General features: G+C 38.0%; 2 protein-coding genes across 2 annotated transcripts; one reads left to right on the top strand and one right to left on the bottom strand.

Annotated features, from left to right (window-relative positions):
• Positions 1-18: 18 nt before the first annotated feature.
• On the bottom strand, positions 19-24,006 carry LOC106912808 (integrin alpha-M-like). Its single transcript, XM_088000960.1, has 30 exons — positions 23,922-24,006; positions 22,350-22,452; positions 22,178-22,278; positions 21,454-21,524; positions 21,261-21,375; positions 21,006-21,133; positions 20,719-20,861; positions 18,282-18,432; positions 17,716-17,866; positions 17,424-17,497; positions 17,192-17,315; positions 9,170-9,306; positions 8,608-8,748; positions 8,297-8,518; positions 7,182-7,315; positions 6,871-7,013; positions 6,638-6,792; positions 6,417-6,542; positions 6,131-6,204; positions 3,930-4,071; positions 3,763-3,861; positions 3,604-3,683; positions 3,439-3,525; positions 3,275-3,344; positions 3,074-3,172; positions 2,918-2,998; positions 2,571-2,681; positions 2,356-2,469; positions 2,161-2,271; positions 19-693 (listed from the first exon to the last, which is right to left on the bottom strand). The coding sequence occupies exons 1-30, from the start codon at positions 23,956-23,958 to the stop codon at positions 613-615; spliced, it is 3,405 nt and encodes a 1,134-aa protein (XP_087857086.1). The 5' UTR covers positions 23,959-24,006; the 3' UTR covers positions 19-612.
• On the top strand, positions 9,691-12,210 carry LOC148153757 (uncharacterized). Its single transcript, XM_088001032.1, has 4 exons — positions 9,691-9,718; positions 9,998-10,062; positions 10,167-10,197; positions 11,183-12,210. The coding sequence occupies exons 1-4, from the start codon at positions 9,691-9,693 to the stop codon at positions 12,208-12,210; spliced, it is 1,152 nt and encodes a 383-aa protein (XP_087857158.1).

Raw genomic sequence — 24,006 nt, 5'->3', positions numbered from 1 at the left:
CAAAGCACAAGAAACATGTTTATATTGCATATATTATTTATTTCTAAACAAAGCTATTTACATGGTTTTGTTGAGCACAGACACTTTTTTAGCCTTCAAGCAGCTTAAAGCATGTTGTTATTTTCACAATTTTGTTTATAAAAAAAGTGGCAAATTTGACCTCAGACAGTCCTCAGAAGAGAAAAAAAATCATCTTTAATAGAAGAATGTGGATTTGTCAACCTGTCAAAAATGGAAAACGGAGCACGAGAGTTGTTGATAGAGATTTTTTGAAAAAAAAGCTGTCCAGCATTTCTCAGTTCAAAATAAAAAATTTGAGTTTGTAGATATCTAAATAGACTAGTAGTTTACTTTTACCCCACTGACATTGTTCTTTTTGGCACTCTTCGACTCAAAATTTCTCCAACGTGGTTTATGATTCGCAGAGATTACTTTTGTTGCAACGGGAGCAATAGTATCAATAACTTTCTCAATTTTAAAAATAAAATTGTCCATTAAATCACTCGGAGAAGTACAGGAGTATGTATCAGTTGAAGGAAATGCCTGAATAAATTGATCAGCAGTAGTTTCTGTACAGAGGTACTGGATGGACATGACAAGTAAGTGGGAATTTCATCCCTCTGCTGGTGCGTCTCCTTCAGCTTCTGCATTTTTATTAATCATGTCCTTATATTTGCTCTTGAAAAATCCAGCCTGAGAGGAAAAACAGGAAGGAAAGCAGAATGAAAATTATGTGTGGCAAGATAAATGCTGGAAGATATAGAATAAACATTTAAAGCTGACCTATTATGTTTCCTTGAACAGATTATATTTCTATGAACTATGCAAAACTTGGCACAAAATCATTCTTATGCTGCATTCAGACTGAGCATGATTTGAGCGTCAGGGGCGTCTGGTTTACATTCAAAGTTTATTTTACATGTGATGCGCGTCTAGCACTGCGTGGTTAAAGCATTTCGAGTGTCAAGCGACTCCAACACAGCCAATGCTGGAGTTGGAAAATATGAAATTTTACCGTTAGAGCAGAGAGTCAACCAATCAAAGAGACTGCTAAGTGACTTAGTGGCCTGCAGTTGATATCCTGCCAGGAGATGCAGGTACCGCTGTGGGTTATCAAACTGGGTCCGGGTGAGACAAAAATAGTGCTAATGGGTACCCTCATCAGCGTCCAGCTAGCTCATGAAACTCACCAACCTCACAAAACCTTAGAATTATCCGGTGAATTCACGGCTTTCTGTAAATAAAGCAAAGACCCTCGACATTTCAGCTGCCATTGTTCAAAGTAACTGGGAGAGGCAAAAAGACAAGAGGGTCCTCCTATTGTGCGTCGTGCCATTACCACCTGTTCCAGCTTTTGTTCAATAAAAACTGAGCACAAAATGTTCAGTAGACATCTGAGCCTCCATTAAGATTGCAGAAGATTTCATGACATATTTTGTTGCCACTCTCAATTCTATGCGTCTTTGTACAAATACAGCAATTGAAAACAACAGCTCGTCCCAAAGTGCATCTACCACAATATTAACAAGCGTCTGCAGCAAAATGTCAAGCGTCTGACTTCAAAGTGCACATGTCAGATGTGTTGTGTGCATGCAAAACGCTTTTGGTCTAAACACAGCATTCGATAATGAGTGTTCAGTCTGGTCGGTTCTATTTAGAGCTCCTTTCAGAATGAGCTGTTTTAAGGTCACCTTAAATCCAAATAAGCTGCTGCTAGCCATACCCCCCAACTGAACATTTACACTCACTAATGAAGATGGCTGCAAACTGATGTGCAGTTATACAACTGTACATCTTTGAAAAGCAGAAGAACCTCCTGCACAACCAACAAGAATGTAGCAAGTGGGTTTTAAATTCTAGGTTAACAAAATGCTTGTTTTTTCAGCAGCCATTGTACAAAGTGCACAGTATTAGAACCAGCTAACCAAACATGCTGGAGATCGACTTGGGTTGCTAGGTAACTGGGCTGGGTATGTTTTCAAGTGCTTGGGCTGTTTTTTAGAAGCAGTTAAGATGCAAATAGAAGTCTAAAAATATGTCAAAAGTTAATTTTGCATCATGTGTCCCCTTTAAAAAAAAAAAAAAGTAACTACTGGTCATGTTAGTCAATTATTTCAACAGGAAATCTTTGAGATTTTAAGAAAATCTTAGTTGACTCACCTTATACAGACCAGCAGTAAGTAAAGCCAGAAAGGCCAATCCTCCCAGAGATCCTCCTATAATTTCTTTAGTGAAATCTGGTTTAGGAAACACTTCTACCGCTGCCTCAATCTGAAAATGAGAGGTTTAAAAGTTTCAAATAAAACCATTAAAGGTCTGATTGGTACTAAGACATTGACAGCAGCATTCTATCACCTGGTGAACAGGAGGGCCACTATTAGAGGTTGAAGAGAAGAAGATGTACTGGTTCTCATCGTACTCTAGACTGGCTGTACTGGTCAGGAAGAACTTGGCAGATGAAAGTCCGATCTGAGAGAGAGAGACACATCAGGGATGATGAACTTTTTTATTTTTATTCTTTACATTTTACAGCCTAGTCAGTGCATCTATATGAACTTCACATTAATTACCTGTTCTATCCATCCTGAGCTGATGTTTGCAGAGATGGTGTACATTGTGTCCTTGTTCCTTTCCATGAACGTGGAGCACCTGAACACTCTGCACTTTGCTACAGTGCAGTCCTGTACCAAAATTAAAGTTGCAAGATATTGATTAAATGTCGTAATTTCAGAAGACTGAATGCAAAACGTAAATAAAAAAAAGACAGTTAAGCAAAGTATTAAGAAGTGAACACAAAACCTTTGATTAAAGTTGAAATGTCACATTGTGTGGAAAATATTTGGAAATAGTATAACATTTATGTAAACTTTTGAGAGCTACTCCTTTATTAAGAAACACTGGATAAACACATACATACCAATATTTTCTTTTCTTTTATTGTCTTAACAAGATCAGTGACAGTAGGTTCTTCATCTCTGCTGCTCTGACAGCCTGGAATCTGAAAACAGAGCTCCATCACATCAGTTCAAGTCTTACTTACCTTCCATTGGTTCTGCTTGGTAGAATTTTTCACCTGAAAACTGCTCGTGTCCATCCAGATGTCTTTGTCACCAAGTCTTACAGGAACTTTGATCACTACAGTTAAATTTAGTGGTCTGATAGTGTTAAAAACCTAAGAGAAGTGGGAATAAAACACAAAGAACCCAAATTATATAACGACTAATGTTAAATATAGAATATATTTCTGATCTGACTGAGTGAAATCATCTTCTACCTTTATTTTTTGCTCAAGTGGTTTCTGAACAGCATTTTCTCCAAATGTGAAATTGGTGTAGCTGAGGGAGCTGAGCATACATTTCATGCATTAATTTAATAAGATATATTTAAACCATTGTTGATTTTTTTAAATAATAAAATTATTTGCTTGAATTAACAAACCTTTCAATTGTGACAAAAACACTGTACTTGACATCAATCTCCTGTTTTTTGTAGACATCACTAGAAGGGGAGTGACGCTCATTGTCACTATAAGAGAAACATCAAATAAAAAATTAGATAAAACTTCAGCATCAAAGAGCTGCACCTTAAACTCTTGTGTTGTACCTGGAGGCGTTCGCAGTCACTTCGATCTTTCTACTAAGGTCTCTGTTGGTGTTGAAACCATAGGAGACGATGAAGGTTGCCTAAAAAGGAAATGAAAGAGGGGGATCAGAAGACTTCCTCTTCTGGTTAATAATGAATAAAGCAGCAGCACAAACTAACCGTAGAGTTGCTTTTGAATATTGGTTTGTTGATGCTACAGACTGTCTTTCCTCTTGTTACGCCATCCTCACTGTCCACAGAGTTGCACTCAATTCTTCCCTGCAGTAAAACACATCATCAGCTTGTTGCAGCAGCTTCACCAACATAGATTAATATTAGTGCCTTACTTCCAGAGGTGTAACCTTCCTGTAGGAGAGCCCAACAGGGTATGTGAGAGTAATGCGACTGTTGTACGAGTTTTCTCCTCTGTTCTCCACAAAGACGGTCGCACTCAAAAGTTCATCTATGCCGACTTTAACCACTGAGGACCTGAAAAAACATGATAAATGACAGGTGCATAAAGACTGTGATATAACTTACTATCCAGTCTACGTTTTGGTCAGACAATGTTGAACATTTAATATTATTTAAAATGGGAAAACATCCTACAGGAAAATGTGATTTTTGTTTTCAAGAAGAGACAGTAAAACATGTCTTTTAGTTCTACCCAATTTTTTTTCAACTGAGAGTAAGGAACTAGAATGTAGATTACAGGAAAACCAATTGCAGTTGAATATACAAGATCTTTTGGATAAACTTTTCTCTTTTGAATTTTTTTTGTTAGGGCACCATAGGAAGACAAAATTAATAGATAGAATGTGGTTATTTAGTTTTCTTTTTCTGCTTTTTTTTCTTTTACTATTTCTTTATTTTTAGTTTTACATTTTGCATATAGATTCAATAGACGGCGGTAATGCACATATAAAAGTTGCTTGCCAACCGTCATAAAAAGGAATAATAATTATATTAAGAAGACAAATACATAGTAGTTCTGTTCCTAACCACTAGGGGGCACAGCAGAATACGTTACAGAGATGTAAAATGGAGAAGAATTTTAGCTTGAGATTAATGGCCATTGTATTTTACTTTTTCGTAAAGAAGGAAATTCACAAATAAATGTTCCTGGAGACCTGCGACAGACTGGCGACCTGTCCAAGGTGTACCCCGCCTCACGCCCAGAACGTTATATGGAGATCGGCACCAGCAACCCTCCCGACCCCATTAGGGACAAGGGTGTTAGGAAATGGATGGATGGATGGACGGATGGATGGATGGATGGATGGATGTATAGATAGATGGATATTCCTGAAAGCAAATTAATCAGTTGCTAGACTTCTTGACATGGTGTCAGAAGTCAGTGAAGGGGAAGATTTAAGCATCAAAATGGCGCCGTGTCATCCGCCGGAGCCGTTAGACTTTACCCAGCCGTCATCGTGGCCTGCCTGGAAGAAGCACTTCTTCTCCTGGGATCATATCGCTACAAAGCTTGACCAGGAAGATGGTGAAGTACACCAAGTAAATACACTTTTTTATGTGATGGGCAAAGAGGCAGCGCTAATATTTAGCACCTTTACTCACAGCAGATGATAAATAGGACTATTATGAAACGATTTATCCCTAAAAGAAGCACAATGAGAATCCATGCTTTCACAGACTCACCGAGGGACAGGGGAAGAGTGAAGAGTCGGTTTCAGTTAGCCTGTCGCAATATGCAAGTAATCTCATGATAAATTAAAATGAGATCAATAATTTCCATTGTGATGATTAACATTTTTAGGGGCAATTTTGATGGCAGATACTTCAGAGTTAATTCTTAATTTAATGCCGTGTTTAACAGTTTGTTCTAAAAATAAACAGGGAAAAAAATTGTTTACCCACTGAAAAGTAGGAGTTCACATTGTTCTATGCTTCTGATGTGTTGTGGGAGTTACATTATAATGATGTTTTACTGTGAAATAGGGTTTAGGCACTGAAGAAGTGAAGTTAGATGCTAGTAGTTTTACTCATAGTTCTGTTTCCAGCCACTAGGGGGCAGAGCAGAATTAGATGGGGAAGCTGCTGAGCTGGAGAATGTGTTGTGTTGTATGTATCTGTTAAGAAACTCACAAATAAATGTTCTTGGGTTGTAACCCATGAGTGACTCGACTTCCTGACAAAGATGAAGCCGAGTGCAAAGAGGCCTTCACAACCAGACTTACAGTCAGCACAGAGGCTAAGGCTGCGAAACCATAATAGCTTCTTCTCTGATCTTGATATTGAAGAGAATTACTGAATCTTACAATAAAGTTAATCTTCAGTACTTTGCAAAATGTGGCTATAGTTGCATTTATGTACGATGGTAGATGTGACTTTTTGCTACTTGCCGTCAGATCATTTGGGCATGTGCCAACAGAAATATTTCTGGGATATAAAACAGAAGAAGCACAGTCTGAGATTTCCTGTAAATCTTGCTTTTGCCAAACAAATACAAACGTGTAAGTTTTGCAGACATAATGTGTATAGTTCACTAGACATATCAAGGCTTTACTTCCAGAAACAAATCTCTTACTCTGTGAAGTTAAAATCCACCTTCAGATTATCTTCACACACTTCATCAGCTCCACAGCTGATCTCAAACCCAATCTATGGATGACAGTAAACTATTAAACAGATCTACTCAGAGAAAAATTCACATTTAGGTCAATCATATGTTTTTCAAATTACTTTGTGATGTAATGTTTTGTATGAAACGGTCATATTGGTAACCATGAAAGGAACTCATCAAATGTAATGGAAAGGTTAAAGCTCAGTAAAGATCTTTCTGTTTAGATTCAGGATGTACAGGATTTACTCACAGGATGAAATGTTGTGGTTTTAACCTGTGGAGAAAGGCTTGGTCTGGGGTTCGAGCCAGAAGACAATCCATCAAACGTGAATCTGAGCTCATTATTGAGTGGATTGAGAGCATCTTCTGGACAAGACTGGAAGACATTGAGATAGAAAGATGATTAATTAATAAACTGTTGAATATTATATAGTTGTATAAGATTACTGTAACTGTTCCATTAAGACTTACCTCAATAAAAAAGTCCACATCAGTGCATTCTTTTGTATTTAAATTAAGATTAATTGATCCACTCTTGTGCCTCACATCCTTGCTGATCTCAGCTCGGTTGTTTGGTATCTTACGATTTGCGTCCAAAGTTAAAGTGAAATTAACCTGTGCTTGAGCTGCAAGATGTGTTTTGTTTGATAAAAGTTCTTAAATAAAATGATGGACAAATAGAAAAACTAAAGTAAGAAATGTACCTTCATTCACATTGGACAGTTTGCTCATAGTAAAGCAGACGGTAGCATTGCTTGGCAGTGGTTTTGAACAGTCTGGGTTTTGAGTTGGGATCAGATTTGGGTTGAACGACACAGTGGCAGTCACTGTTACAACTGGTCTGGATCTAGAAACAGAAAAGGCCATGTTGTTTGTTTTGAGATTGTGAAGCAAGTAAAAACTTCATTCAGTAACATTCAGAGTTTTTATCCTGTAAACATATTTAGGTTGCAAATGAAGAAGAATTTGTTGAATTACAGAAGATGTGTGTTAATGAACAACAATGGGGACATACCTGAGTAGGACAACTTTTCCCTTTGAACCCACTGCTAAGTCAGGAAGTCCATCACCACTCTGATCGTAGGAAGACTGACTGATGGAGATGCCAAATGACTTCAGGCCTGATTGGACTGCAGATGCAGCAATTCTCTGTGTAATGAGAAACATGTTGCTTTATCACGATTATCCATCCATTTTTTTTTACCAGCTTGTCTGTGCAGAGTCAAAGGTTGGCTGGGGGTAAAGGTCACCAGCAGACCCCCCATTAGGAGTGGGCTGGTGCATTAGGATTTAACCTAATGCAACCATTAGGTAAGACATAGGGTGCGTTCACACTGCAGCCTGAAGTGACTCAATTCCGATTTTTTGGCAATTCCGAATTTTTTTGCCGGGACCGTTCACACTGCCAGTAAAGGCGACATGTATGTGTTCTGCAGTGTAAACGGGCAAACGACCTGAAAGTGTCCCGCATGCGCAGTAGAGGGCGCAATAGCGTCAGCATTCTAAGTGTTCTGCCAACCACCATAAAAAGAAGAAGTGCTCAGTGTTTGCGGAAGTAAACATGGAGGCTAACGGTGGAGCTTAGCTTACATATTTGAAGTTGTTATCCGGCCGGAGCAACATATTAACAACTTAATCCTCATATATTCTGTCATGGTTGTTGTTTTTCTTCCCACTTGCGCGTATCAGGACGCAGAATAGTGAGATTTTTTTGAGAAACAGTGACGTTCAATTCGGATGAATGCGACCTGGACGTTAGGTCGCATTTGAATCGGATACGTATCGGATATGGGTCAGATTTGAAAAAGAATCCGACCTGTGCTGCTCACACTGCCATGAAAAGATCAGATACAGGTCGCATTACTTCAAAAAAATCGGAATTGAGTCACTTCAGGCTGCAGTTTGAACGCACCCATAATGGACACAATTCTTAGTGCAATTGAGAGTAACCAATAAACCTAACAATCATGATTTTGGTCTATCGGAGGAAGCCAGAGTACCTGGAGAGAACTTGCAGAATAATATGAAGAACAAGTAAACTCTATTCAATAATGACCCTACCAACTGTGAAGGTTCAACTCATTTTGAAAAACAAAAACATTTAATGTTTTGTGTTTGTGTTTTGCTCACCTGTGAGTAAGTAGGATTTATTTTTCTTCCTCCTTCTCCTTGGAATATGTAGATGCTGCCTTGGCCATCATTCTCCAAAGGAGCTCCAACGGCCAAATCATTGAATGTGTCTGCATTTATATCAGGCAGAACAGCAAGAGACGACCCAAACCTCCCTCTGACAGACGCATCACCTCTTAATGTGGTTATTTGTGACGGATTATCAAAATAACAAACCACACTCTGGAAAAATGAGAGGATGAGAAAAACTTTATTCATGCCTAAACTTAACAGGAGGTTAAATAAATCAACATAAATGACTCAGCATTTACCAAGCGATTTAATTCACAGACATAAACTCGTCCTTCTCTATCAACGTCTTTGTACATCGGAGAGGATATGAGGATTAGATCAGTCACACCATCAGAATCCACATCCATGGCACAAACCTCAGCCCCAAAATATTCACCAGTCTGTGAAAAAACAAGAATAAATGGTCATCAGAAAGAAACCTTCATTTTTTTACACAGTTGGTCTTATAATCTGATCACAGTAATTCAGCAATAGCATTCAGTAACAAGACCGTTCTTAACTAATGGGCCACAAGTCACATGAAACTCTGACCCCTACCCTCATTTCAATAATTCCCTTTGTCACTAAGAATGTCAACATGTGTACAACTTAATTGCTAAGTACAAAGAAAATGTATCTGAGCCTCTGAATTTGGAAAAATAATTTCTAAAACATTGATCAATTTTGTATTTAGCAGATAGAAATAGCTTTTGTTTTCATAGCTGATCTACAACAAAAATAGTTTGTTTTAATTTAATGCTAGAAAGAGGAAAAATAGTTGTGTCTTTTCATTGAATAGATGTAAATTTAAACTGTACCTACCTGTGATTCAAAGGGTCTGATTTGATCTCCAAGTTGTTCATTGAAAGCTGTCATAACAACTCCTTTGTGTTCATTTCTTGGAGCACCAAGAATTGTCAGAGGACCATAAACGGTTTTAGCAACAGCCATAGAATAACCTGGAGTTCAATGGTTAAATAGTCAGAGACATCAGGGAAAATAGTTTTTCAGAAAGTTTAAATGTTTTGTGAAACAGATTGAAATATCTACGCTTGGCTTTTAATAGACAAACAACAGCTGTCTGGGTCTGACTTATTCTGAAATCGCACAGAAAGTGTTAGGTAAATTGTATTATCAACTATTTGGTATATCTTTATTATGTTCTTAGTTTATGTATTCTTACTTATTTAGTTTAGTCATAGGTTTTAAGGAATGTTTCTGTATTGTTAATCACTCTGGCTTGCTTTCACAGAAGGCCTCTCTGAAGAAGAGCAGTGACAGCAGCTCTTCTCAGAACGGCCTGCTTTGACCTCTTAGATAGCTATAAAACCATCGCCGTGAAGATGTACAACTTGTCCTGCTTGATCCTGGGTCAGGAACTGGATAAGCTAGTGCGAGATAGATTGTGTTGTTAGTTAGCTATAATCTTGGCGCTGTGACTGTGTGATGAAGTGTCTTTCCCCCTCCCCTTAGAGTTACAGCGCTCTCTGTGATTAGGGATCCTAAAGACAATAAAAAGAGAGGGGCAGGCAAATGTGCTTCAGAGCAGTAGGAGATTTGTAACTGAGCACATCTCTGTCTGTTCTCCTCGCGAGTATTAAGAATCTAACTTTCTCTTGTCTTTCCTGTGTTATGTGCTGTGTTTAATAGGTGTCAACTCTGACATAATTTGGTCCTTCGAGCCGGAGCTCAACATACCGGAAGAATTCCAGCGGGTAAGGTAGATGCCAGTAGAGACCGTGCACGGCAAGCTTCCTAGTGGAAGCTTTTCAGAACCTGTTCAAGGACTGACACTCTGCCTGCCTGCTGGGATCTGAAGGTTGACGAGACTCCAAGGAAAGGCAACAGGGGTGAGTGATTCTTGTTTTAAAATAAAAAAAATAAAAAAATAAAAAAAAAGTGTGGCGAGTGACTGGGGGTCATTGCGCGTATATAAAACCCTGGAAATTCTAGACTCTAACAGGTAACTAAATTAATGCACAAAATCCGCGTAGGATAGCGAAAGTCCTAGCGCAAAGTCTTCGCGTAACAGGCGGACGGAGCCTGGTGCTGTGCAAGGTTGGAGACCTTGTCCTGTTAGGCTGCGGGGCCTGGCTAATACCCGTGGTAGCGGACTGCGGAGTCCGGCGACAAACAGGCGCTTAATTTCCGTGACAAAAAGTGTGAAAGTGAGAGTGAATGGAGGTTTAAATACCACTCGGTATTTTACCTCATATAAAACAGTAGGGTTGTAAGCAGCAAACCTCTTGTGGATGCAATAGGCAAGATTCTCCCACTCGAAAGAGTTGAAGTGGAGAATACCACAACAAGGTATTTTTAATTGCTGGCCTACTGAAACAAACTCCAGTTCATAGGACTCCCTAGGAGTCAACGAACCTGGACCAAATTTAAATAAATAAATTTTTGAAGCTAAAATAGCAAACCAAAGGTAAATAAGTTAATAATTTTTCAAATTAAAATTGCAAGTACTTTAAATAATGGGAAACACGAATTCTTGTAATTCCTCACTCGCTGAGGGTCCCGAAGGGGATGAGAAGTACATGCTGTCCAGATTTCCTGGTAGCACTGTATATATGACAAAATGGAAGAAGAAATATGGAGTAGAGGGGAAATTAAAATTTGAACAATGGCAAATTGTAGTAAAAACTTTGGAGAACAGTGTAATGGAAAAAAGAGGAAGAAAAAAGGCGAAAAAGGAGGAGGAGTTGAGTTGTGCTAAATTATGGTTAAAAGAATCCGAGAACTTATTTGTAAGAACAAAAGAAAGCACACGGACTGCTGTAACGGTGCTGGGAGCGCAAGCTCCTGCAGCCACCCCTCCCCCTGCCGCTGCAGCAGCTCCGTCTGCCCCAGTATCAGCCGCTGCGGTCTCAGCAGCACGACTGTACCCCTCACTAGACGAAGGGGCACAAGACTTATTTATTTTCAGACCCTGGACCTTAGAAGAAGCCAGGAAGGCTGTGGAAGGAATAACACCTGCAGCAGAGGATCCCGATATATGGGTAGAAGACATGACTGGATTAATTCATTCCTATAGATTAAATGGGACAGAAGCAGGGGAAGCTGCAATGTCCTCACTAGGGAAAGACTGGGCAAAAGTAAGAGGGAATTATACGGGAAAAATAACTGATCAAAATGGTAGATTAGGCCCAATAAAATACCCTATGGGAGCTAATCCAGAACTGAGTGAAGCATTCAAAGCACAATGGGATCCATTATGTGAAAGAGTCAAAAGAAATTTTCGCAAAAAAGCAAATTACCGCCACTTGGCAGGGATAAAACAAATAGTTGGAGAAGGAGTACATGATTTCTGTTTGCGTTTTGAAAAAGAGTTTAAAATACATAGTGGGATAACTTTTAATGAAGATGACACCAGTGCATATCAACAGCAACTGAAAAATGCTTTGCTGACGGGCTTTCGCCCTGAAATTGGGAGATGGATAAGAAAACACCTGGTTGAAATTGAAACTGTCCCTGTCTCACAATTAACCACGTGGGCAATTCATGCTGAAGAAATCCTTGAAAAACCTAACCAAGGATCGGATGTTTTTCAGCTGGATGAATTTGGAAGTTTAGGAACCTCTGCCTTTTTCAACGGCCCGATGAAAGGCCGTGGAAAAAGCAGAGACAGAGGAGGTTGCACTAGGCGACGAACCAAAAATGATACCCCACAAAATCCACGCAGTCCGAATGGCTGCTGGATTTGTGGCGGTACTGGTCACTGGGCAAGAAACTGCCCTTCAAAGATTGCTGCACGGAACAACAGGAGGGGTGGTGGAGTGAGGAGACCTCAAAAAGGAGTAATCCTCAGCATGATCAGAGTTTATCACACCCCTAAAAGACAAACCACCACACCAAATTGATGAAATGGTGGACATATGTGCAGCTTGGGACACGTTAAGTGGAATCATAAAATGAATTGACTTTCTGTGCGATACCGGTGCATAAACATATATATATATATTTTAACGTTACTAAAGTTGGGTTTAAAACTCACAAGTGACAGACAATTCATTTTAAGAAATATTATTGTGGAAATAAATTAAACGCCTCTAAATACTGAAAATAATTGATAATTGAATTTAACTCAAATTTAATTTAGAGTTTAATCCTATAAAGAATCTCAAAATTGATTGAAATTGGTTTGGTTTTTGTGTGATTTTTTGTTGATGCTTTTATGAATGCAAGTTAGTTCTATAAAGAAAAACTGCTAAAAAATTGAGTAACGGATGAAACTATTGACCATTTAATATTAGATATAAAAACTTCCGTTGTTAACTTGTCTGAAATGCAAGGTTAAGTGAAAGTCTGAGATTTTAAGCAACCTGATAGATATGAATGGCTACTAAAAATTGATGATTGTGAATGACAGCAACACTTTCTAGATTTCAGTCTAAAACATTTTAATCTAGATTTGCTTTATAGTACATGTCTGCTAAAATACCTTCTATAAACCTATGAGTTCACCTGTCCTCCCAAACACTTTATTAGAAGCTTAAGTGACTGTGACACATGGGCAATGCCATGTGTTAAAAGGGGGGGGAAAGGGAAATGTGGTGATAATAATAATATCGAGATAAATTCTTACAAAAAATGTGTAAAAAGGGGGATATCATATAAATTGGTGCCTAATTATGCGGAAATTGTGGCACCTTTAAACAAATTAATGTATAGTGAAAATCTCAAAATATAAAGCAGGCCCTTGTGTCAACCTCTGCCCTAGCTTTACCAAGTTAACAAAAAACCTTTTGTTCAGACGGTGGATTGCAAAGGTCATTTTATGACCTCGGTACTGGCACAACAACATGGTGATAAAATGAGACCGGTCGCATATTACTCCTCTAAACTAGATAGTGTGGCGTGTGCGTTGCCTCACTGTGTGAGGGCTGTTATTGCTGCTTCCATGGCTGTTGAAGTTAGCGCTCTTATTGTACTATTTCATCCATTAACACTAAGAGTACCACACGCGGTATCAGCACTATTACTGCAGATAAATATGACCTTTTTATCACCTTTTTAGCAGAACAAACGGCTAGACGTAGAAGCAATTTAAAGGATCTACCATTAGACAAAGGTGAAACACTTTTTGTAGATGGTTGCTCGGAAAAAGATGAACTAGGGAAAACTCAAACTGGGTATGCAGTGGTAACTGATATGACAATGCTAAAAGCTGAAAAGCTCCCTTCACATTACTCAGCCCAAGCTGCCGAATTAATTGCACTTACCACTGCTTGTAAACTTATGACAGATAAATTAGTAACGATTTATACTGACAGTATGCGTTTGCAACTGTTCATACTTTTGCACAATATTGGCAATATAGAGGTATGATATCATCAACAGGAAAACCAGTGACACATGCAGAATTGTTAAAAGAATTACTTGAAGCTGTACAACTCCAAAAGCAACTACCAATCTGCAAATGTGCGGCACACACTGCAGGGACAGACAGAGTGTCCCTGGGGAATGCGTTCGCTGATAAGATGGCAAACAAGCAGCGACAGGAACAGTAACAGTGTTGCATTTAGAAGAAAGTTCAATCTTGTGATCAAAACTTCTACGTGAAATGCAACAAGCAAGTCCACAAAATGAAAAAGAATTATGGACGAAGAAAGGAGCAACAATAATAAATATTTTACCAAAAAATCTATATAAATGGGCTGCAATATCGAGCCATGGTGTGTAACATGTCTCGACAGGGGGAATGGTCGGACAAGTACATCAGTATTATACTACTTATGGATTTATTTCTCATTCGAAAATTTTTTGTAGAACTTGTTCAATCTGCGCAATATACAACATTCCACAGACTGATTACGGTGACAAGTGATGTGGGAATGACATTGAAAAACCACTGTGCTTATCATCCTTAGAGTGCAGGGTTGGTGGAAAGAACAAATGGTACTGTGAAAAGCAGATTAAAACATGTCTTGGAGGAACTAGTAGGCCCTGGACGCAATGTTTAGACTTGGTAAAATTATACATTAACGTTACAAGTACATCAAAACTTACACCTTTTTAAAAACATTATTTGGAAGACTGTATAGATTGTCACAGTTTAATAATCAATGGTAAATAGATGAGGAAGCTACTTAAGCTGATTATATGAGAAGCTAACTTAAATAAACAAAAACAAACTATTTTGGCCTATACTCTCATCTCGGCGTATTCTCCTAAGCGCGACGGGCCGTACCAGGTGCTGCTGATTACTCCCACAGCCATAAAAATAGCAGAAAGGTCATTTCAGCTCAGAAGTAAAAAAAAAAAAAGACAGAATAAGTTCCGGAGGCTCACTGACCTACAGGGCAAAGGCCAGGTTGCAAAGGGGGCTAAACCAAATAGTTTGACCGTCTCAAAACTGGTGAAGATTGTCCACAACCCTGGAGCATCCTTAGGAGCCGAACGAACTTACACGTTACTGAAATGGCGAATACAAATGTTGTTTTTTATTTTCATTTTATGTTTTCAGCCTGGACAAAATAATAACTGCTTATTATTTTGTTATTCTTATTATTAATGGTAGATCAGGCTTATAAATTAGTCAAGCAAGATTGTGTAGTATGTATGGAACCAAGACATTTACTATGGCCAACCCTAGCAATCATTAAAAAGTAATTCTTAATGATGAGTAAAACTAATCCTAAAAGCACTTGTAGGATTTATGTTCAATATTTCCTCTTGCAGTAACTGATGAAAAGATTCCTTTCTAAAAGGAAAGCGTAAATAATTATGACAATTTTTGATGAACTTTCACTTTTAGGCCAGTATTTTGACCCCACCTACTGATTGACTGCAACAAAGTTGGTAGCTTACTGGCCTTGCCTGCCTTTCATGTTGGCCGCATTTTCTGTACGAACTTTTTATTTTTCTCATTTTCATTACTGACCTTACTTGAAGGGAAAACTTAAGGCTTACAAAACCTTTGTATGTTCTGTCCTGGAGGGGATACTAAGAAGCTGGTTCAGTTGTAAACTAGGTTAAGTTAACCTTGTATAGGTAAAGCGCCTATTTTTTTAACTAAATGATGCCTGCAGGTATATCTATTAGCAAGTTTAATTTTGCCTGCACCTTGTTGTGTACATTACTTTAAGTTTATTTGACAAATTTACCAGTATATAAATAAAAAAGAAGTCATTCAAACTGCATTTGCCTTGTTTTACTTTTTACTTATACTTTTCATTACCTTACTTGAGTACATCCATTATTACAGTAATTTCCATACTTAAAGACGAGACATTTCAGATGCTTTAAGACTTTAACTGAAGTAAACTTTCTGTCAGTGACTTGGATTTTTACATAAGTCATATTTTGGAGAGATGTCTGGTGGTGGAGCGATGATGACAGGCTTTTTGATAAGTTACCCTGAAAGGTTACGGGTTTCTGTGCTCCAGTTTCTTTATTGCCTGTATTTGTTTATCCTATGACAGAAACCGATCTAACACATGTTCTGTCTTACCATTTCCAGAAACAAGAGCTGTCATGGGAACATGTGCATCTACATACATCCATGCCATCCGAGTCCCTCACCAATTTTGACCGATCAGGTTTTGAATCTACAGTTTGTTGGTGGTGTACTGTAAATAGGGACGTAGACGGGATCAATTTCATTCATTACAACGTGCAAAACTAAGTAACTAGACACAGGCTGAGTTCGAGGCGGTTCATGAGCAGCTGGCCGCTACTTCACTGATGGCTTTCCAAAACTGTATGGCTCTTGACATGTTGCTAGCTGAGAAAGAGGTGGGTGTGTGTGTTACCTGCCAACCAATGCAGCAGCCGATGAGAGCCTGGCGGAGACCATTACGGGGCACCGAACCCTGAATGGCAAAATGAAGGACGCCTCTGGAGCAAACACCTCTATGTGGGATGCATGGTTGGAGGTTGTTGGAAGATACCAAACCCTTGTGTCCTCTGCTTTAGTATCAATGGCAGTCTTTGCTGCCATTCTAACCTTGTGTGAATGCCGTTGTACTTTTTGCCTGCGTTCTTTGTTTAACCGTATCGTCACCACAGCAATTTTGCCCATGGAGGACCGGATGGCACAGATGTATCCTTTGTTGTTAAAACATGCTGAGTCTGACACAGAATCCTCTGCTGAGGATTCCCCTCACATGTATTTAGATCCTAATTTTTGAACTGACTACAACCCTTAACAGTAAAAATATTTGCTTTCTTAAAAATGAACTCCCGGCTGAAAATCGTTTGAAGTGGCTGTTTAGAAGGGATGTGAGACTTAGAACAAATATTTGATAAACAGGGGGGAATGTTAGGTAAATTGTATTATCAACTATTTGGTATATCTTTATTATGTTCTTAGTTTATGTATTCTTACTTATTTAGTTTAGTCATAGGTTTTAAGGAATGTTTCTGTATTGTTAATCACTCTGGCTTGCTTTCACAGAAGGCCTCTCTGAAGAAGAGCAGTGACAGCAGCTCTTCTCAGAACGGCCTGCTTTGACCTCTTAGATAGCTATAAAACCATCGCCGTGAAGATGTACAACTTGTCCTGCTTGATCCTGGGTCAGGAACTGGATAAGCTAGTGCGAGATAGATTGTGTTGTTAGTTAGCTATAATCTTGGCGCTGTGACTGTGTGATGAAGTGTCTTTCCCCCTCCCCTTAGAGTTACAGCGCTCTCTGTGATTAGGGATCCTAAAGACAATAAAAAGAGAGGGGCAGGCAAATGTGCTTCAGAGCAGTAGGAGATTTGTAACTGAGCACATCTCTGTCTGTTCTCCTCGCGAGTATTAAGAATCTAACTTTCTCTTGTCTTTCCTGTGTTATGTGCTGTGTTTAATAGGTGTCAACTCTGACAGAAAGCGACAAATTTCTGTCCTGTTCTTACCAAGGTAACTGTCAGGCTCAATGGACGATGGCTCAAATGTGACGTTGTTTAAAACATTACTAAGCAAGTATTTCTTGTAGCCTCCTTTCCACTGGTTAGCACCAACCATAGTCATCTGAATATACTGTAATGCAAGAATAGAGAGAGCATTTTATTTCAAATATGGGTTGCTTTTAATGCTGTAAGACCGTAAGACTTTTATTTATTTTACTTTTACTTTTATTTTATTTACCCCAGACACATAAGCTGCTCTGAAGCCTTCTTGAGACATTTCCTGTTTCAGCGTCTCTCCACCACTTTGCGATCCTGTAAATTCAAAACAAATTAAATATTATTTTACAGAGTTCTTTAGAGTTCCTCTACACCACAGAACACAACAATAACTTAGATGTATTAATTACTTTGTAATTTAATAAAATTGTGATTCATATTTGTAAGTAGCCACTGTTAGCCATGAATCAAAATGTGTTCATGTTGCTGAAAAATGTAACAAATGTTTCAGATGTTAAATTATACATTTATACCTTCAATGGAAAAAATTTTGGCCTGCAAGTTGTCCCGTATTTTGTCAAGAGCATCAAAGCTTCCCACTTCAAACACAAAATTGTCAGCAGGTTGAGATGCAATCGTTCTGAGCTCTTGTTTTGCATCATAATATGTGAATGCGCTCCCCACCTAGAGGTGTAAATACAATGTGAGTAAATCATTATGCTGCAGTAGTTCTTTTCAAACCACGTCATAATTTAAATATTCTCTTCATGTCTTTGAGTTAAGATCAGCCATAGCACTCAAAGTGTAACACTTTTTTAAATACAGTACAATAAATGGTTTCAGAAATAAAATTAAAGTTCAGAATTTATGTAAAATTTTATCTGAAGATGTTTAGGGGGGGGAGAAGCAAAATTCTGTGTTTTTATAGTTATATATTTGACAGTTTTGGTTTACAAATTAATGTATAACAATGCAGTTACAATCAAAGCTAATAACTATTTTTGCAGTGTGAAATTGCAATTTGTTGCACTCAAGCAGACAATAAACATATAAACATTTACACGTATTTGCAAAAAAAAAAATCATAAATGCTACTTACCCCAATAGCAAATCGAAGAATGTTTTTTTGATCAGCTGACTGTGTTGCTGCTGGTAATTGACTGCGATCCTGAGACTGTCCATCTGTAATCACTATTAAAATTCTTTTCACATTTGACCTGGAACCCCTTTGTGGTGAGAAGACATCATTCCTGTTAAAGAAAAATATTATTAGTTGTAGTGGTATTTGTGTTCCTAGAATAATGTCTCTGTTTTCTCTTTCTCTCTTAAAGGGATCCACAATTAATTGTAACAATAGACTGTATGTGAGAAATATTTATTTTATATGGAAAAACATCTGAGTAAATATTGCAGGCTGTTTAGTATTTATAAATTTCAATAAAATATTGTCACACAGACGTTACTATGTTTTACGCTGCAATTCATTCTGGGTAAATGATGAATGCTTGGTCCGATTGCACCAGCTTCGTCCAGCCAAAGCAGCAAAGACTAATGTCTTTAAACCTTTTATTTTGAACCAGAGCACGTTTAAATTGATGGGGATGTCGAAATCACAAGGAATAATGTAGATTGGGAGGACCAAATGGAGAAAAAGGACAGAGTTGGCTGAAGAAGCTGGTGTTTGTGCTACTGTTGTCATAAACTTCTGCTTCAAACAATGAATGACAAGTACCTCTGGTCAGAAGGTGGGATCCGGTAAGTAGGTATGTATTTTTGTGTCCCGTCCACTAACAGCTGTTTAGTGTCTGGTCTTTGGTCTGGTATCAGGTCTGTGGTTTCATATGTACCGGCGGCAGTAGCAATAGCTCTGTCATCATTTATAAGAGCTTCCAACATAGCCTGTCTCTGATGTTTTTCCCTGCATCTTTGGTTTGCTAGCCTGCAACGGAGTTTATGTGCTTTGTGGATAAAAACTGTCGGCAGGGCATTTGGTTTTAGCTTGCGAGGGTTAACTATAACCTGTTAGAGCCTTCCCAGTTTTGCTCATACAAATGACTGAAAGTATTCTGGAGAGAAATGTTGAGGGCACAAATGGGTCATTCAGAAGTTGTGTTTGGCTCTCTCCACTGCGCTCTTCTTTATTTCATGTGGGAAATGATCTAGCCTCACCTCACAAGTTTGTTTTAGTTACAGCCAACAGCAACATAGTGTGGTATTGTATAAATTTACACATGTCAAACACAATAAAGTCTGCAATTGTCTGACTACAAATAACTTTACTATAACTCGGGTAAAGTTAGCGTTCCTGTGTTTACTCCAGTACAGAACGGATCCAACCACGTCATTAACCCAGCATGCATAGCACATGTGAAAAAATGACAACCTCCATGGGTGAAAAATATAACAAAAGATATATATATTTAAAGTAATTGTGAGTTTTGGTGTATCACAGGAGTGTCCAAAGTCAGTCCTCGAGGGGCAGCATCCTGCATGTTTTAGTTCTCTCCCTGGTCTAGCACACCTGCATCAAATGATGGCTCGTTAGAAGGCCTAAGGAGAACATTGACTTGCTGAGGACGTTGTTATAACCACTAGGGAGAGAACTAAAACATGCAGGATGCCGGCCCTCGAGGACCGACTTTGGACACCCTTGGTGTATCACAAACAGCATTTGTTTTAATAGGAAAAATACAACATATTTAGGCTAACACAAATCCCTTAAAGAAATGTAATGTGAACAAACTGCAGTGTTGGGTTGTTTCCATCCTACATGTTGTAGCCTTTATTTTACCAATGTTGTGGCTATCAGAAATGTTTAAATATTGTCCTGGATTAAAAATGAAAACAATAAAAAAACACAAACATCAATAAATAATGATCAGTCTGGTCTTGAAGACACATCACTCAATCAATTGCTAAAAATATACTCATTTAAGTCACGTCTCTAGAGGCTACATATGTATAACGTCTGACCACCTCAAGCAGGAAATACTTCATGTACTGCTCCTTAGTACGTCGGGTCTGTAATAATCTTAGACTATAAACATTTTCTTTATTTTAAACTAATGTCATACATCAAGTGCATGACAGTAGTTTATGCTGTCTATTTTTCTCATCATCTTTTATTAAGTAGTTTCATCTGATTTGCTTTTATTTTTTATCATTTGTGCAACTATGAAGTAGACAAAAGTAAATACTACTAGTTTCTTTGCAATATCTTAAAGACAAGGGTAACAGTATAGCTCTTTTTATCTATACGAACTAAGTAAAAAATAATCTGACTTCAAAAAGATTGTAGTATTCTGTGCACATCAAAATCAATCTGGAATCTTCTCTGAGTTACATTGATAATTGTTTTTCCTAGTGGGTAAACACACATTACTTGCTAAAACAATATTTGTCTGTTTAAACAGAAGAAGGGACTTTCTAAACTTTTCATGATCAGATTTAAATGTCATTTTGTCCATTTAAGCTTTCTCCATGATAATGTTGACTTAATGTATTGTATTACACACTAACATGTCAGAAATACTTACACAACATTTTGGATGGCTCCAGCTGTATTTGTTCCTCCGCCAAATTGACGGATGTTGTTAATTTGAGATTCCCAGTTGGAAGTGCTAAAAGTATTAAAGTAGTAATGTGTTGTTGGAGAATATGAAAACTGGGTGATGGCAAACTGCAAAAAAGAAAAAATGGATATGAAGTTGAAACTACTTTCAGTAAAAATCAACTACAGTAAATTAAAAGCAGCAATGACCTTAAAGGAGATGTACACTTAGAGAAGCATCAACAATGTTTGTGATGAAGTCACAGGTCTCACCTGTGTATCTCTTCCCAGGAATGATCTGATCATATTTTTCACAAAGTCTTTCATTCTGCTGAAATCAGTGGGAGCTACACTGCCTGAGCCATCCAGCAGAAATGCAATGTCTGCTTGGGTTCGACACTCTGTGAAAAGAAATCAGAGATCTAGATCAGTTTCCTGACCGTTATTCAAGTGTGCTGATGAGAAAGTTAACCTCCAGTTTACAGAGGCAGTGACATAATTATTATGAAACAAGCTCACTGTGCCTACCTTCAGTCGCAGACGGGTAAGACTTTACAAACGAATTAGATCGATTGATCTCATAGCACAAACCGTTGTACATGGTGATAGTTTTGCAGTCTCTGGGAATGGTTGGACCACAGACCTGGAAAAGGTGTGAATAATATACCTTTATATTTTCATTCATTATTTATTCATTATTTTCTGCAGCTCATCCTCTCACCATTGTGTTTCGTGTTGACGGATCATTTGCCATCTCCAAACCAAAAGACATGTTGACAGCAGCTATTTGCTCTGTAAAAACAATCACTTGTGACGACGACTTGTCAAAATTATCAATTGTCACTTGTCAATTAAGAATTGTTCCCATAAATTACAGTAATTATTTGCAGCATTTCATTTTGTTTTAATCTAAATGTCTACGAACTCAAGCTGTTATAACACAAGTTTGGTGAAATGTTGACTTTGCTGAATGTTGCTCCATAAACCTTAAACTGAAAAAAGGAAACTGTTAGAGGGAAATGTCTGCTATTTTTTACATAAAATGTTAACAAGATGTAAAAATGAGAAGTGAAGGCTGACCTTGGATAAGAAAGATTATTTCACCCTTACAGATTTTTTCTTTTTTGGGGGCAACAACATAGTACCTGTGTAAGTAGAGGAGCGAGTAACTTCTCCCTAAATCTAAGAACTGAATGTTCACTGGATGTTATATTACCTTTGTCTGATATTAAAACTTCAGCTGAAACATATAAGTTTGATGGAGGAAATACTTGTTTACAGGACAGCATGTTTGACATTGTTCAGTATTTCGTGTAAAATCTTTCCTTTAAGCTCCTTGTGCAACCAACCTCTGGTCATGATATAAACTCATAAAATTTGTACTTTTAAATGTCTTTATTGTGAAATTTGTGTGTTCATAATATTGGTAGTAAAATGATTCCTACCTAGAGCAACAAGATTGCTGCAACTGCCTCCTGTGTTGCATTGATATATCCGTCCCCTTTTATTCCCTTGGTACTGTAGTAGTGGGGCGCTGACAAGCAGACTGAGAGAAACACAATCATTGGTGACAACATGTTACAAACGTTTTTTAAAAATTGAATCGAGATGACTCACTCTGATTGTCTTTGCACCACCTGGTAGCCAAAACTTTCATCATTTTCTGTCAGGGTTTTCCAAGCCCCAGAATCAACGTTAAAGCCGACTGCAGCTTTTAGCACTGAGGAAAAAAAGAACAAATCCACAGAATCTCTTTAATTCAAAGCTATTATGGTTTTTCTTTTATTATTTATTGTTATTTTGTTTTAATGACTGAGTACGGTGATATTTTGGAGAAGAATGTAGGAGAGAACAGACATGTTCTGCAATGTCAGTGTTTAACCACTTGAAAGCACTAAAGACCAAACTTCAAATGTCACAAGAAACAGGAACAATAAAGTTAACAGTGTAAGTTGAATATTGCAGTCAGGTTTTAATATTTAAGTTGTATCATGCAACTGGCTTGTTATTTTTTTTACTGTAAAAACTGAAATAGATTTTGCTCCCAAAGATGTCTTTGCGTAATATTGAAGGACTTTTCCTGTGTAACAGATTCTATTTATTAGATTTTCTTTCTCCACAATCAATTTAGCTTCATATATTTAAAATTAGTAATGTTACCTGGGGTAGGGTGAGATTTACATCCTTTTAGAATCTAATTAGACCAATGTCCTGCCAAGCAAAACAAAGCTCTGCAGGCAGCAGGGCGAAGTCACTGAGAGTGAGAGCTGAGCAGCAAATGGGAAAAAAAGGGAGGAGCTGGCTCTCACTTAATGGGATTTGGCTCTTCTGATTCACTACAAATCGTGTCACCTGCTGACTCTGAAGCTATCCAAGCACTGAACAGATGGTTGGAACAGATAAATGCCTGGATGTGCCATAACTTTCTCCAGCTGAATAAAATCAAAAGTGAAGTTATTATCTTTGAACCCAAAGTGAAACAATTTAGTCAGCTCATAGTTTCAGTTATTAGCTTCAGGGAGAAATTAGTGATGAAGCCCAAAATCTGGGTGTAGTGATTTAGTCAGATCTGAATCTTATAACGATGATTGCAAAATCGGCCATTTTATTGGCTGAGAGGTTGCCAGGCAATGGTGCATTTTTGTTCCAGAAGCAAGCAGAAAATGTTTCGTAAGCAAGCAGAGTGATTGAGCAGAGACCTAGTCTGAGCACGAGAAGTTTTGAGTTTAAGCATTACAAGTTTTGAGAAGATAGACAATGAAGTCCTGCTTTCAAAATAAAAATGTAAAAAGTATTAAAAGTTTTGAGAACAAAAGACATAAAATCCTGCTTTCAGACTGAAAATGTGTGCTCTTGGGTTATGGCAGAAAAATTCCTCCATATACATTCAGTTATTCACCCTGGATCCAGACTTAGGAGCTGGGGTTTGAACCAGCAAACTCCTTCCACAGTCACAACATCATAAACTTTACACTTTATCTTTGAATGATATATAAAAGCTATTAAACATTGTTCTTGCACTTCTAGGTTATTTGTGGTTTTTGTTTTGAGGCGTCTAAGAAATAATAGGTAAAACAGAAACTTATTTTATTGTCTGCAGCTTCCATCAAGTAATCGCTCTGACAGTTTTGACATTGGCAGATTATTTAAAACATCTGCATGAAATCAGAAGACACAAACTATCCTTACCTGAACAGAAAAGTGCCACAGTAATTATCCAGTCCATTGTGTTTCTGGCATTGAGATCAAACTAAAAGTGTGATTTCCTCTCTGG

Source organism: Poecilia mexicana, unplaced genomic scaffold (assembly GCF_051168715.1).
Source record: "Poecilia mexicana isolate PSO_F unplaced genomic scaffold, ASM5116871v1 scaffold_19, whole genome shotgun sequence".
Lineage (NCBI taxonomy): Eukaryota > Metazoa > Chordata > Actinopteri > Cyprinodontiformes > Poeciliidae > Poecilia > Poecilia mexicana.
Note: the sequence above shows the minus strand (reverse complement) of the source record. Positions and strands in the feature narration are given on the sequence as shown.